General features: G+C 41.7%; 1 protein-coding gene across 1 annotated transcript in view; it reads right to left on the bottom strand.

The window, feature by feature from the left end:
- Positions 1-12,662, bottom strand: part of LOC143000923 (CUB and sushi domain-containing protein 3-like) — a 194,137-nt gene that overhangs the window by 13,277 nt on the left and 168,198 nt on the right. Inside the window, exons 60-62 of the mRNA XM_076150408.1 lie at positions 6,104-6,277; positions 681-854; positions 407-480 (exon numbers count right to left, since the gene is read on the bottom strand). Of these exons, the coding sequence (XP_076006523.1) occupies positions 407-480; positions 681-854; positions 6,104-6,277 (422 nt within the window). The remainder of the gene's footprint in view (positions 1-406; positions 481-680; positions 855-6,103; positions 6,278-12,662) is intronic.

Consider the following 12,662-nt stretch of genomic DNA (forward strand, 5'->3'; position numbering starts at 1 on the left):
GGGAACAAAGGGAGCCAATACAAGTGAGTGATTTTCCACAGCAGACCACAACATCAACACATGCAGTATGCAAAGCCTCACGAATCAAATATCAACTTACCACAGGAATAAATTAGCTCAAACAGAAATAAATCTGCTGAGCCATACGCTCATAAATAACAATGGACTAAAATTGACCAAAGCACAAGCTGCCCCGGGCTACACAAATCAGCAGTAGCTGGCTGGAAGTAGTTACAATATGTGGACAAGAGAGAACAAGTTGAGCAGCGGTGTAGCAGTTCCTGTTACAGTCCATATCTACATATCGGAGTAGCAGCATTTGTCTCATCAATTCTGAAGTGGATATCGAAATCGATGCTACAGAGAAACGCCGACAGTAAACATGACCGTTGTGTTGCTCGTTTACCTTGAAGCCCGTTGTGTAATTCATGAAGCCATGTTCAGGTGTTCCTGGATTTTCGCACGTCGTTCTTGTGGGCTCTGGAAAAAAACAATAATTTTGTTATGAACCAACATCATTTTTTTCAGTGTTATTGTTATGCGTCACCTGCCACATTTATAGGTATATTATTATTTATTCTTTGTTATTTTCTGCCCACATGCATGAAACACTTAGTCAGAAAACAGTCACCATAAATGAGGACACATTAAACTAAGTCTAAGTCTGAGACTAAGAGTACCTATGCATCTGGGCTGAGATCCGCTCCAGGTCCCGTCCTCCCGGCACATACGAGTTGCTGAGCCCACCAGGACGTAGGGGGCACCGCAGCTAAACGTCACCTCTGACTTGAATATGAAACTGCGCCCTTCTCGCTGTCCTCTGGCAGGCATACCAGGATCTCCACAGAACTTGGCTGCAAAGACAGGAATACAGAATACTGCTGACGTGATACACAAAAGAGGTCACATTTTCTTGCAACAGTTTGCCACGTTGCACTGTTGCACCTTCGCTCCACTCATTTGAATGCATAACACATGAGGAATACTGCAGCAACGAGGCACTCAAATGTACTTTAGCATCCGGCGGACAATTCAGCATTTCATTTAAAAATAACAGGCTGTGAAGGAGAGTGTCTACCGTGGTTTCAACTACGCTGTTGATATGAGACTATGTTGTTTCTGATGGCCTTTATATTTTGTTAGCTTTATTTGAGTCCCTGACATTAAAAACCATTGTAATTCAATATATTGTGGAACCACTTCATGACAAAGAAAAGCGTACAGATTATTCAAATTGCACCGGCATAACAATTCTATCACATAGTCCTACAACCATTTGCATTGTGTGTGTGGGCAGATGCAGTGACATTTTCATTTGTGGATGCTTTTTGTTACCAATAATCAGCCCGGGTGGTGAGTGGTTACGCTGCGTATGTTGATATTCTTTTTGGCAGCAAAGAGGGAGGGAGGTAATGGCACTGAATTTTAGATTAAAATAATTAGTAAGTGAAATATTAATTTCCCGACAGGGCCTTGAGGTTAACATAACCGCAGCCATCTGCTTCTGCTGCTCTCCAAGCCTCTTGTATGATATCACTTTTTTAATGGGACACGAGCTACAGCGCGAGCAGATGAAGCCTATTGGATTATCCCTGCCACTCCTTCACTTTATGGTTTATGGACATCTAATCAAATAGAATGGAATCATTTAGACTGAGTGGGTTTAGGGGGGAGAGAAGTCATTGATTTATCAGACAACCGATCTATCGTTCTACCCATCCATCTATATACAGTATACATACATACTGATGAGTGAAGGTTACCCGTTATCTATAGGGGGTTTAGGAATCCTCTTGTGTGGGTGGGAGCAGAGGCGAGGAGGAGAGTCTCAGCATTCTGTCACACAGCCACAGCACTGCAGGGATCAAGCCAATAACGCAGGCTGCTTCTCCAGACCCGACATGTGCTGCAATGTGGAGGTCTGGAGGCGGAGATAAGTTCTTGCTTCCGAGAAGCTAGGAACCAACAGGGGCTTCCCACAGCCAATCCCTGACATAATAGATATCTAGCGAGAGGAGATTAGAATCCAGCCCATGCAGGAATGGCTGAATAAAGCCATTATTGCAAAAGCTGTTATCTCAGAAACAACCCCTTGTATTCAGAGACATATCTTCTAAAAAATGTTTCCCGATGCATAGGTCCCCTCGGAAATGACGCATTGCCAGTTGAACGAAACGGATAGTTTGACCGTATTTGATGCCAACATGAATGTCTGACTGGATCAAAAGAAAAGATTCTTGTCACTTTTCAAATGGCATTGTAAGCCTTGGTATTCAAACTGCATTTTTTGGAGGGTTGACAATGCAGGTCGAACAGGTGACATGCACATCAGTCATAAGCTTCAAGCCGCCAGGGAAATAATGCACTGCTTTATGGATATATAAGAGAAATGGCCCCAGGCCAAACCAAGCCTAGCATATTTAATGTTCCTGTGTGTATTCTTGTAGATATAGACGTGACTGTGTGAGAGATAGACTAGTCGAACTTTTCCTCACTTTTTCATACAGCCTCTCCCTTCGCTTGATGAATTATCAATGCTTTGAAGTAATCAGTATGCAGAGGCCAGATTCAAAGTTGGGTTCCCTGTTTCATCCTCGCAGACACTTGAACTAGTCTTCACAGGCAGCAAAAATTTGATGCCTGTGAAGACCAGCTTGTGCTCCGCTTTCCATGGGTAGTTAAATGAAAGATGAAAATGGATGTTAGATGTATTTAGTTACAAAAGTAGAGATTTCATCTGTGATTAAGGGATTAACCTCTGTCAACATTATTTTTAGACCTAGAGAGTAGAGATTTGTTTTGTTCATTGTTGTGGAGAAACCGAGACAGAAAATATTCTGATCGATATCAAACACCAGCAAAATCCCCAAATCTACTGTGGAGCTTATAAGTGGTGATGAGATTCCTAAGTATGCAATTCACACACTAATAAGAAAAGTTTCACAGATACACTTGCATGACATTTCTATCAATATTGCTGAGCTGTGTGTGAACAAGAAGAAAAGAGTATGGACTTGTGCTTTCTAACTACACACTACACTACATCAGTGCTACTACTACTACTTTAATTAAGATCCAAGCTTCTTACTGCTTCCACTGTGGCCACGTGTGCATGTCAACTCAAAAGAAATGTGATTTTAGGGGCGAGAAGAGGAGGGACTGATAAGTTAGGTAATTCTTAAGTGTTTGGTAAAAAATGCTGCAATGTGGTATCAAAGGTAACTAGAATGCCAGATGAGAAATAAAAGTGGTCTGTGAATGTGAAGGCATCCACACACCACTTGGAGTCCCAGCAGAGAGGAGGGGGAGGATGTGTGAGACGCTGAGGAAGAGCACGGTGCCACAACAACGTGTGTGAAAACAGATGAACGCTTGATGGGCGTATTGACAACTGACGTGGAAACATTTACAAACAGGTGTTGGTTTTGCATAAGACAGTTTTAGGAATATCATAGTAGCGCCGCTTTCACTGCACACAACAGAGGAGCCATGTTTATGAATGAGGCAGCGTAAATGTGTGATGCTATCTACTCTTACTGACACGTTAAATCAGCCATTGTGTTTTATGACATCCATGGCTTCACACTTATTCTGTGTTTAACTGTGTTGAAATTGAATTGAATTTGCGTGGAGTGAAATGTGATCTGAATACTTGGTTGCATTGCTGTGGTTGTAATTTAGTTGACAGATCTCCTAATGTAACGTATCGACACGTACAGATACTGCAGTACATCTTCATACTTCCCTCCCGTGCACTGACAGAAACACTTTATTGACCTGGATGCATTTGCAACTCCATGATAAATGTATGTGTTTATAAAATAATGCTGAGCATGTTATAGTCAGAGCTGTATCTATTGTGTGCAGCGGAGCTAGCTTAGGGTTTACCTCTTAATAATGGCTTTGCACATTATAGGGACACACCTGAGTCTGCTGTAGATGGGACTTTGCTGACACTTTAATGCATACATAATAGGCTTTTCTACACCAAATATGATCATCACTTTCCTCCCCATTGTTCCCATTCCCAGACTCCCACTTAGTTGCCTTAGTAAAGCTAAGTGATTTATTACCGACGTGTCCTCACTTAGGGAAGTGTAACAGGAGGCCAGCTATAACAACATGTTAAGGGGAGCCGGGTTCTTTGACAAAGCGTAGGTATTGATCATCCGCAGTGATAATGATATACAGTGCATGGCTGTTAATCTGTGCCAATAGTGCACTTTGTATCAATAGAATTGGAACCCAGCTTCCAAGTAATGGAGCTATTAACTGTAATTACTTCATCAAAACAAATTCTCTGCATAGACACACCAAACACCAATGTTATGTCATGGAACATTAACATTATCTGCTCGTATAGCTGCAGTTTGTTGCCCGTTGGGGGTGGCGATGTGGAAAAGTGATTGTAGTGTGGTGACAGATGACATTGCTCACCCTAATTGTAGTAGACAGCGTGCAGACATGCTACGTTTACCGCGTGGAAACGTTTTATGAGTGGATGACATCACTGGAAACTAAAATGACCCGTCACATAAACCCAAACCGGAACACAAACAAAGATGAAAGTACACTTCTTTAAGAACAGGCAGTCGGGTCATTCAGCAGTGTTAATGTGCGCAAGCGGCTATAGCCTGAAAGACAAATGCATCATTTTACAGGTAAGCACAATACCAGGCGAATGCTGCTCATTGAAGGATACGAGTTAAAAGAAATTAGCGCAGTGCGGCGATAATAAATAAATGGGACAAGGCTTCTAGCGGCATGCTGCTTATTTGTCAGCAGCAATTGCCAGATACAAGAATGGAGAACTAAATGTTTTCATGTGGATCCAATCATCTCTGGGTTTGTAAAACCTGTGATAATAAATTAGAGTGATCTAACATACAGCGTTTAAGATTTGAGGGAAAATGCTTTTAGAATAGCGGTGAAAACATCTCTCTCAGTGGGAATATTTATTTTTTACCCAATTTCACCATGAGCAACATTCAAGGAGAAACCGATGAATAGCACTTTACCCTGGATATTTCATTTCTGTCCCAGCAATGTAATGCAACAATAGTCGTGATGACAGCGATGCTCTTGAGCAGCCATGCATCCCCTGGGTTATTATGCTATGCTAAGATGATTCCGAGAAGGTCTTAGTGTAGTAAAGAGCCTCAGTCTTCCCCCTTGTGGCCCTGCCCAGATCATCTTCTTCTTCATCATCATTGTACCATTGATTGTAGGGCAAAGGGTCATTGCACTTTTCATTCAATCTAAATGTAAAGTGGAGGTTCAATTCTCTTGCTGAAACATGCGGTTGTCTGCATTTTATGAACAAATAGCTTATGACTCCCTTCTCAAGCCTGTTTGATTTCATTTGTTAAGAGAAAATGCCTTTTCCTGGGTACGGAAAGTGATTTCAAAAGACTGAAGGTGATTTCACTCCTGCAGTCTGTTTTGCTCTGATTCAGGGCCTACGTTCTTTCAGTTTCTTCGTTTATATCTTGTTTCATTTCCATTTCAGAGAAAAAACTCAGAGTGAATCAAACCAAAAGGAGCCATGTGAGATCATTCGCCCCAGCTCTACTGGGCTGAGCAACAACATCAGAAGAGGAAGACGTTTATTAGTATGTCGAACAACATTTACAGGTAATCAATCAAAAAAAGGGTAATCAATACATCAATGGATCGCTCCCTTGTTGTATTTACTACTCAAATTTCATGACTTTTAATTTTTTAGAACCTAGATTATTAACGTGTGGTCAAGTCTAGAGCTAGATCCTTTATTTCACAACTACCTCCAAGAAAAATGTGCATAATGCTGTGGCTTTGCTTGCAGAGATCATTAAGTCAAATGCATGATGCTGGAAAAACCTTTAGTGTGAACTTGCAAATTATATAGCATGATCAATTTATGAATAAGAGGCAAAATGACAGCCTGTCGACTTCTAATTGTGAGTTAGAATCATATTTGCAATTAAATAATCAGAGTTCAGTCGGGGGGAAACCCTGGCACTGTCACAGCTCGATTGGCCTCTGGCGGGAGGTCGACGTCGCCATGTAGCTCCTATAATCATAATTAAGACCGTTTACATTACGGTATGAAATGATGACTTACGTAAGCACTGCGGCAGATCCCCGCTCCACGTCCGGTTCCCAGTGCAGGTGAGCACGGCGGGGAAGGAAAGTTCATATCCGGCTAGACAGCTGTAGCTCACGCTGGTGCCCCACTCCAGTAGTGAACCCTCCTGGAGAGCGTTGGGGACGTGTGGGGGTGCAGAGCATGTCACCACTGTAAGGGAGAGTAAAGACAGAAACAGGCCTGACAGTCATGAGTCCGGTCATGAGTAAATAAAAGACAAAGATGAAGATCAAAATCAAAGACAGACAACATTGCATGAATTACCCCAAACAGCAACATGTTTGTGTCGGCAGACAGATTGTTAATTAATACAAATCAAAGTCGATAACAGACAGCACCAACATCTCTAATGAATTCAAGAAGCTCCCAAACAACAGCCTTAACTTATACAGTCAGCTATGTCAGCTCATTTTTTATTATGATCAGGCAGCAATCTCCTACAGTATAATTAATTTATTCAAATTAGATATCAGATTACTGAAAACCAATTTTTGTTCTTTTTTCTGTGCCTGTCCCTCCTTTCATCTGTCTCCTAATCAAATATTACCTGAACTACAACACCCACACAGTCCTGAAAAAAGTGTAATCAGCAATAGAAGTGTAGAACAGTACGTGTGTGCATCATAGTACAGCCTTTATGTAGAGAATTATTTTAATTGAAGTAGCTGAGGAACAATATTGTTTTAATTTGGGAGCTCTGACAGCAAATGACATTAAGTGCTGCTTTGTAACAGGTTCTATGATTGAGCATAGACATGTAGGGGCTCAAAGCTTCAAAGATGTCTGCTAGAGCCGGTAAATGAAGTATTTTGTCAGTAAAATCATGCACTCCATTGTAAAATTCATTGGAAGCCGAAACTAAAAAGCTAAAAAGAGATTTAAGTGAAGTTTCTTTTTTGTTTTAATTAGAAGCGACACAACAGGCTTTATCCTCAGGCAGGTAAACAGAGAGTCGGAGTAATTTATTCTGGAGAGACTAAACCACCAACACCTTTCTCCATGATGGAGAATGAAAATAACATTTTAATGTGATGAATATAAAGTCCCTGACACTTATTAATGTAAGTAATCTATTATTCCGTCATCATCAATTATCCATTATTATGGATGATTAGAGTGCAGGTTGAACCTTGGTGGAGCTATGCTGGCAGTGCGCTGGTCACCAAACCCAAAAATAATCATCAAGGTACAAATGATCCCTGATAGAAGTCTCCCATCTTTACAGCTTTCTCTCTGCGTTGTGTTGCAAGCAAAACTCTGAAATACACCACAGAACACGCTGTTCAAGGGCAGCTTAGGACCCAGTCACATCATCACAAACACCAAGCTTAGGGTCTACACAGCTATGGTTCCCCTTGAAATGTACCATCAAAGATGCCTCCGAAAAACTTTGAGAGGACTCAAGCAGCGACTCGAGCATCCTGAAGGAAGCCAGGATGCCAGCACTCCATAGCTTCAATCAACACCTAACATCCATTGTGATTGATCCGACACAAAGTGCCTGACTCCTCCCTCCTTAAAATCAATTCGTAATTTGGCAACTCAAGAATGCACAGCATGCTCTTATACGACTGAGATGCACTTCAAAGACAACACCAGCATCAACTGAGAAAGTGCTGCATCAGCATAAATGGATGTGGTGGTGGCACAGGACAAAGTGACATGGACGACTGTTTGTGTGTGAACAGCTTCAACTACTTTCATCACTTACACCTGCTCACACCGCAATAAGTGCTGTAGATCTAAACTCATAATGAGCACCTGGAGAAGAATCATATTCAAATCCAGTATTCACCAAGGATAATGATGATGAGGATGATGATGATGATGATGACGGCGCCTGGAAACAATGTTAAGAGTCAGAAAAATGGAAGATGGAGTGAATAGTGATGGTAAGGCTAAAGCAGCAAGTAATGAAGTAGTAGTTTCATTATTGAGTTTAACATTGAAATAAATCTCCTTTTGAGGCAATTAAATTGTCACTTTTATTGTGTTATCATTTATGTCAGCGGCAGTAGTCGGATAATAAAGCATGTCAAATTCCAAAGCACAGTTTCTTTTCTCAAATATGGTAACTTTAAAATGTGATTAACTCCGCCTCTTACCACTAAGGTTTATATTTGCCACACAGCATTTAAAAGAAATTAAATCAAACCAGACCAATGCGTATACAAGCTTCTTTTTAGTGAGTGGGCAGAATGTGAATTGTCCTGTCACATTTATTATGACACAACACTCATCAAATGATGCTAGTTCTACTTTGCAAATAATAACAAACAATACAAATTTGCTATTATACATAAAGTGGCTAAGGATTGCTTGGAAACAAGACCTGTAGTTTAGGGGAATCCTCTCCGTTTTGACTACTGAAATGAATTTCTCTGGATCTATTTGGAATATTTGCTGAATAATTCTAGAGATGAGGGGACATGTTGCGCCTGAGTGAGCCACAAACTTTGTGCTGAACAAACCTAATAAATGAATGTATAATAAAACTTTGGTTCGACACACTTGGAGTTGAACCCATGGGATTGCAGATGGGATATGATTATTTGGGGAGTGTGAATAAATTATAGTGGTTGTTTAAAACCATTGGGATCCTTCCTCTACAACCCAATTCCCCAATTCCCTTTTCCTTTTAGATGCACTCGCACATGAAAAAAAGCTTAAAAAACACAACATATCTGCAAAATGAAGCCATTGTTAAGCTTTCCAACTTTGTGGTGAGATCAGATGTTTCATTTAGAAAAGCGTGTCTTTCTCGAGTCACAGTTAACACCACTGATATATTTAAGGCTCAGGTTTTAGCCAGTCAGCAACATCTACCAAATATGTAAATTTGTACCTACTGTGCATTCACTACATACTCTGCATACAGAGAGATTTGAAATTTCCTGTCCTTTTTAAAAAAATTATCCATTACTGGCGTCTGTGCAGTTGGTGTTCCCTCTGCGGGGGGTCGGGCGATGCCTTTAACTCTGCTGCCAGGAAGGGGAAAAGGAAAAAATGAAAGTGGTAATGGGCAAAGCATGAGAAGGACTGTGAAGTGCTAAAGGGTAAATTTGGGGAATTGAGGTGAATAATTATCTTCTGTTTTCTCTAGCATGTAGGGATTGTCTGTGCCAGCGATCCCCACAAGGGTTACCTGGATGAAATTAAACTCTATGAGCTGGCTATGACGGTATTGTGAACCAGTCCATGCTGGCCAGGACTGAAGGCTTCACATGAGGCGATGAACGGTGCGTGTCTGATGCCAGACCAGTTTTGCTTCCCTGCTCCCTCTTGCTGGCAATTGGCTTTTTTTTTTTTTTTTTTACACGAGCTTAGGTGGGAAGCTTGGCAAGTAACGAGATGTGGACACGACAGCTGGGGATCTTTTAACATGAACAGCACAGAGTAGCAGGCTGAAATCTACAGAAAGATTAAGACAGCGGAAATCTCTGGAAAGTGCTCATATATACATTATATTCATATGACCTCTGGGCCAAGGTCAAAGGGCAATGAAGCACCCTTTTTGGTATGCAGAGCATTAGAATTTCATGCCTGACAGCATAAGCCAGCAAGCACTTGTTTGAAAGCTTATTTTATTCATGCTATGTCAGTGCAACATTTGAAAATGAGTGGGCAACAATTATACGACAGTGTAAATATAAGTTAAGCGCATGGCGGCCAAGTATCTTGTCTTGCAATATTTTCTTTTCCTGAGATTTTTCCACACAAAGGATTACAGTAAATATGGAGCATAACACTGCGGGGGTATTCACATTCTCTCCACGGTGGATCTGTTCTTTGTTCTTGGTTGGCAGTGGATCCAACAACATTTCCATATGGTGCAGCAGTGCACTTACGATAGAAAGACGCTATATTTGGACAAAGATTTGGGGCATGATGAATTTTGAACAGAAGTAAACCATTTTGATGGTGAAACTTCCTTGTTCTACTGTTACTTTTGTTTGGTCTATTGCAATTTTGTTACGAGGTGAAACAAGTTTACTGGAAATGGTTTTGCCTTGATGTTAACGAATTAGCAACGAGTATTCAATTCAGGATTTCCATGTTTTTGCTCTGGAGGCCAAGAATAAAAGGCACCACTTCATTCGGAATTACTTTACTAAAATGCATAGCTGGCAGCTATAATAGAGAATCTTGGCTTGTGTGTGTGCTTGTGTGTGTGTGTGTGTGTGTGTGTGTGTGTTTGTGTGTGTGTGTGTGTGTCTGCGTATGTTTAGGAGAAGGAGACAGGAAGAGAAAGGGAGTGACAGTGAGAAAGTGTGCGAGTGCACGTGCTGATTAGACGAGGGGGCCTATAGCGTTAATCATATAAGCGCAGCATCAGAAATTCCTTCAGAAAAATGTCACGGTGGCAGGCAGAACTGAATGGGAAGCGGAGTGTGTCCCCATTTTCCTAAGTAGTCCTAAGCAGCATTAGTGCCTCTTAGCTGAACACGCCAAACCTGGGATTCATACTGAATCCTTGCTGGGTGAGGCTTAGGATGTGTCATAGCCAGAGTGCGTGTGATTGCATGCCACACACAAACAGTGTGGCGAGCACTGCTGCACACACATTAAGTGCAAAATTATGCAGACAGTCAGCACACACAACACCCATTTGTGCTTTTTTAGATTCAAATTCTCTCTCCCTCTCTCGCCCTCTCTCTGTGTGTCTCCCTCTCTCTGTCTCTTGCCATCCTCCTGTGGAATACTGGCTAAGATCGCTGCAGGAAGACGATGACGACATCATCATCATCATCATCATCCAAACATGTGACAAGATGACAGAAGTCCTCACATCATGTCAGCTTCATACAATTTACACCCCCAACCTCCTCCTTCACCTTAAACCCAATCACACAAGAGAAAAGGGAAGGCGATTTTTATCAGAAAATGCATCCTTTGCAGTCTTGGATAGGAAAAGATAAAGCTTTTCTCAGTCCTTTTCTAAGACCTCTTGGTGCGTAGGCTGTCAGAGAGACAGAGAAGATAAAAAAAAAAGAAAGAAAAAGAAACTGTGATTACCGGCAAGCTGTTTCATCACTCGTCCTAGATATCCTCAAAGACAGACCGAGAGAGCGATGGGAAGAGAAATAAGGGAGGAGCATAAAACATCTGTACTCCTCATCAACGCTCTATACACACACACTGAGCGACGGTCAAACATATAAATATTGATATTAATAAAAATGTGCCTCCTTCTTTCTCTTTTATTCATTTAACCCAATGAGAGATTATGTGTTGCTGGAAAAGTGACAGCAGTAGAGAGCAGCGGCAGCGCGGAGGAACCTCTGGCTCCATGACTAATGCATACAGGTCAGAGAGCTCACAGCGCTGCGCCGGGAGCAGTGCCGATGGCAGCCCAGGAGAAGGTGTATGAGCTGTGTGTGTGCACCTGTGTGTGTGAGAGACACATGTGGAATTGAATGCCCCTTTAAGACTGTATGCATGTATGGGTATAGGTATGTGTGTGTGTGGGTGGTGTGTTTGTGTGATGAGAAACACTAAGCCCAAGAGTTTTGCTCCCCTCCACCGCCCCCAACAAGTACAGCACCATTGGGGCTAAGTGCCTGAGCTGTTGCAGTAGCTGTCAAGGATTAGGGCTCGGAGGAGAGGGCCTTCAAACACTTTTATACACGCATGGACACACATACACACCCATTCTCTGCTTCTCTCTCTGTCTCTCTCTCTCTCTCTCTCTACTTAAACAGCTACTGGTGACAGTTGTGCCACTGTCAACTCGTCCAACAGCGTGGACACACAAAGGAACAGAGCCCATTAATAATGAAAGGCGGTCATGAAATATTACAAATCAGTGTCAGTTCGGATGTTGTAAACTTCTAGGCAAGGTCGCATGGGGAACGAGCGAGGACAAGTGGCGTGTGGCTTAAAAACCACAATTCCCCCATGAAGCTGAGGAATAACAGGGCTGTGGCACATGGGTTCTGGCCCCACAACAGCAAGTGTAGACTTAAGTCCTGAGTATACTTCAAAAGACACGAGAGGACATAATGGCGCACCCTTTCTACAGTATAATCCTTACAATGATACTCCAAACTAGGTCACCATTGCCTCAAAAAGCATTTTCTTATGACAATTCAAACTTCAATGGCTGTATTTTTCATTTTTCCTGCACAATGTTTCCCAGAAAATGTTGCAGATAAAAGAAAGTTATAGTTCCCCAAAGGGAATTGATATTACCATGCCATTACTACCCTTATACATAAACAGTGCACAGGTTTTGGAAAGGGTGCGTTCATAGCTTTACCATCCCAGTATGAGAATATTGCTCCTACTAAAGAAAACTAAATGTCAGTGACCTCATTCAGCTGTAATTTCTCCCAAAATCATTAAATACTGTAAAATCGGAGTGAGCTCATTTAATGCCTGTGGGGGCGCTAGTTGAAGTGCTGGCGAAATAGGATCAGATTGATTGGAAAGAAGAGTTGGCAGAGGCTAGATATTATTTAGCGATAAAAAAAGATGATAAAGAAGATGGAAACAGAGGATGAACTCTGCCACAGCCACAGACATGGAACATATG

Source organism: Genypterus blacodes, unplaced genomic scaffold (assembly GCF_046128005.1).
Source record: "Genypterus blacodes isolate CSIRO-AG114 ecotype Tasmania unplaced genomic scaffold, CSIRO-AGI_Gbla_v1 ptg000052l_1, whole genome shotgun sequence".
NCBI lineage: Eukaryota > Metazoa > Chordata > Actinopteri > Ophidiiformes > Ophidiidae > Genypterus > Genypterus blacodes.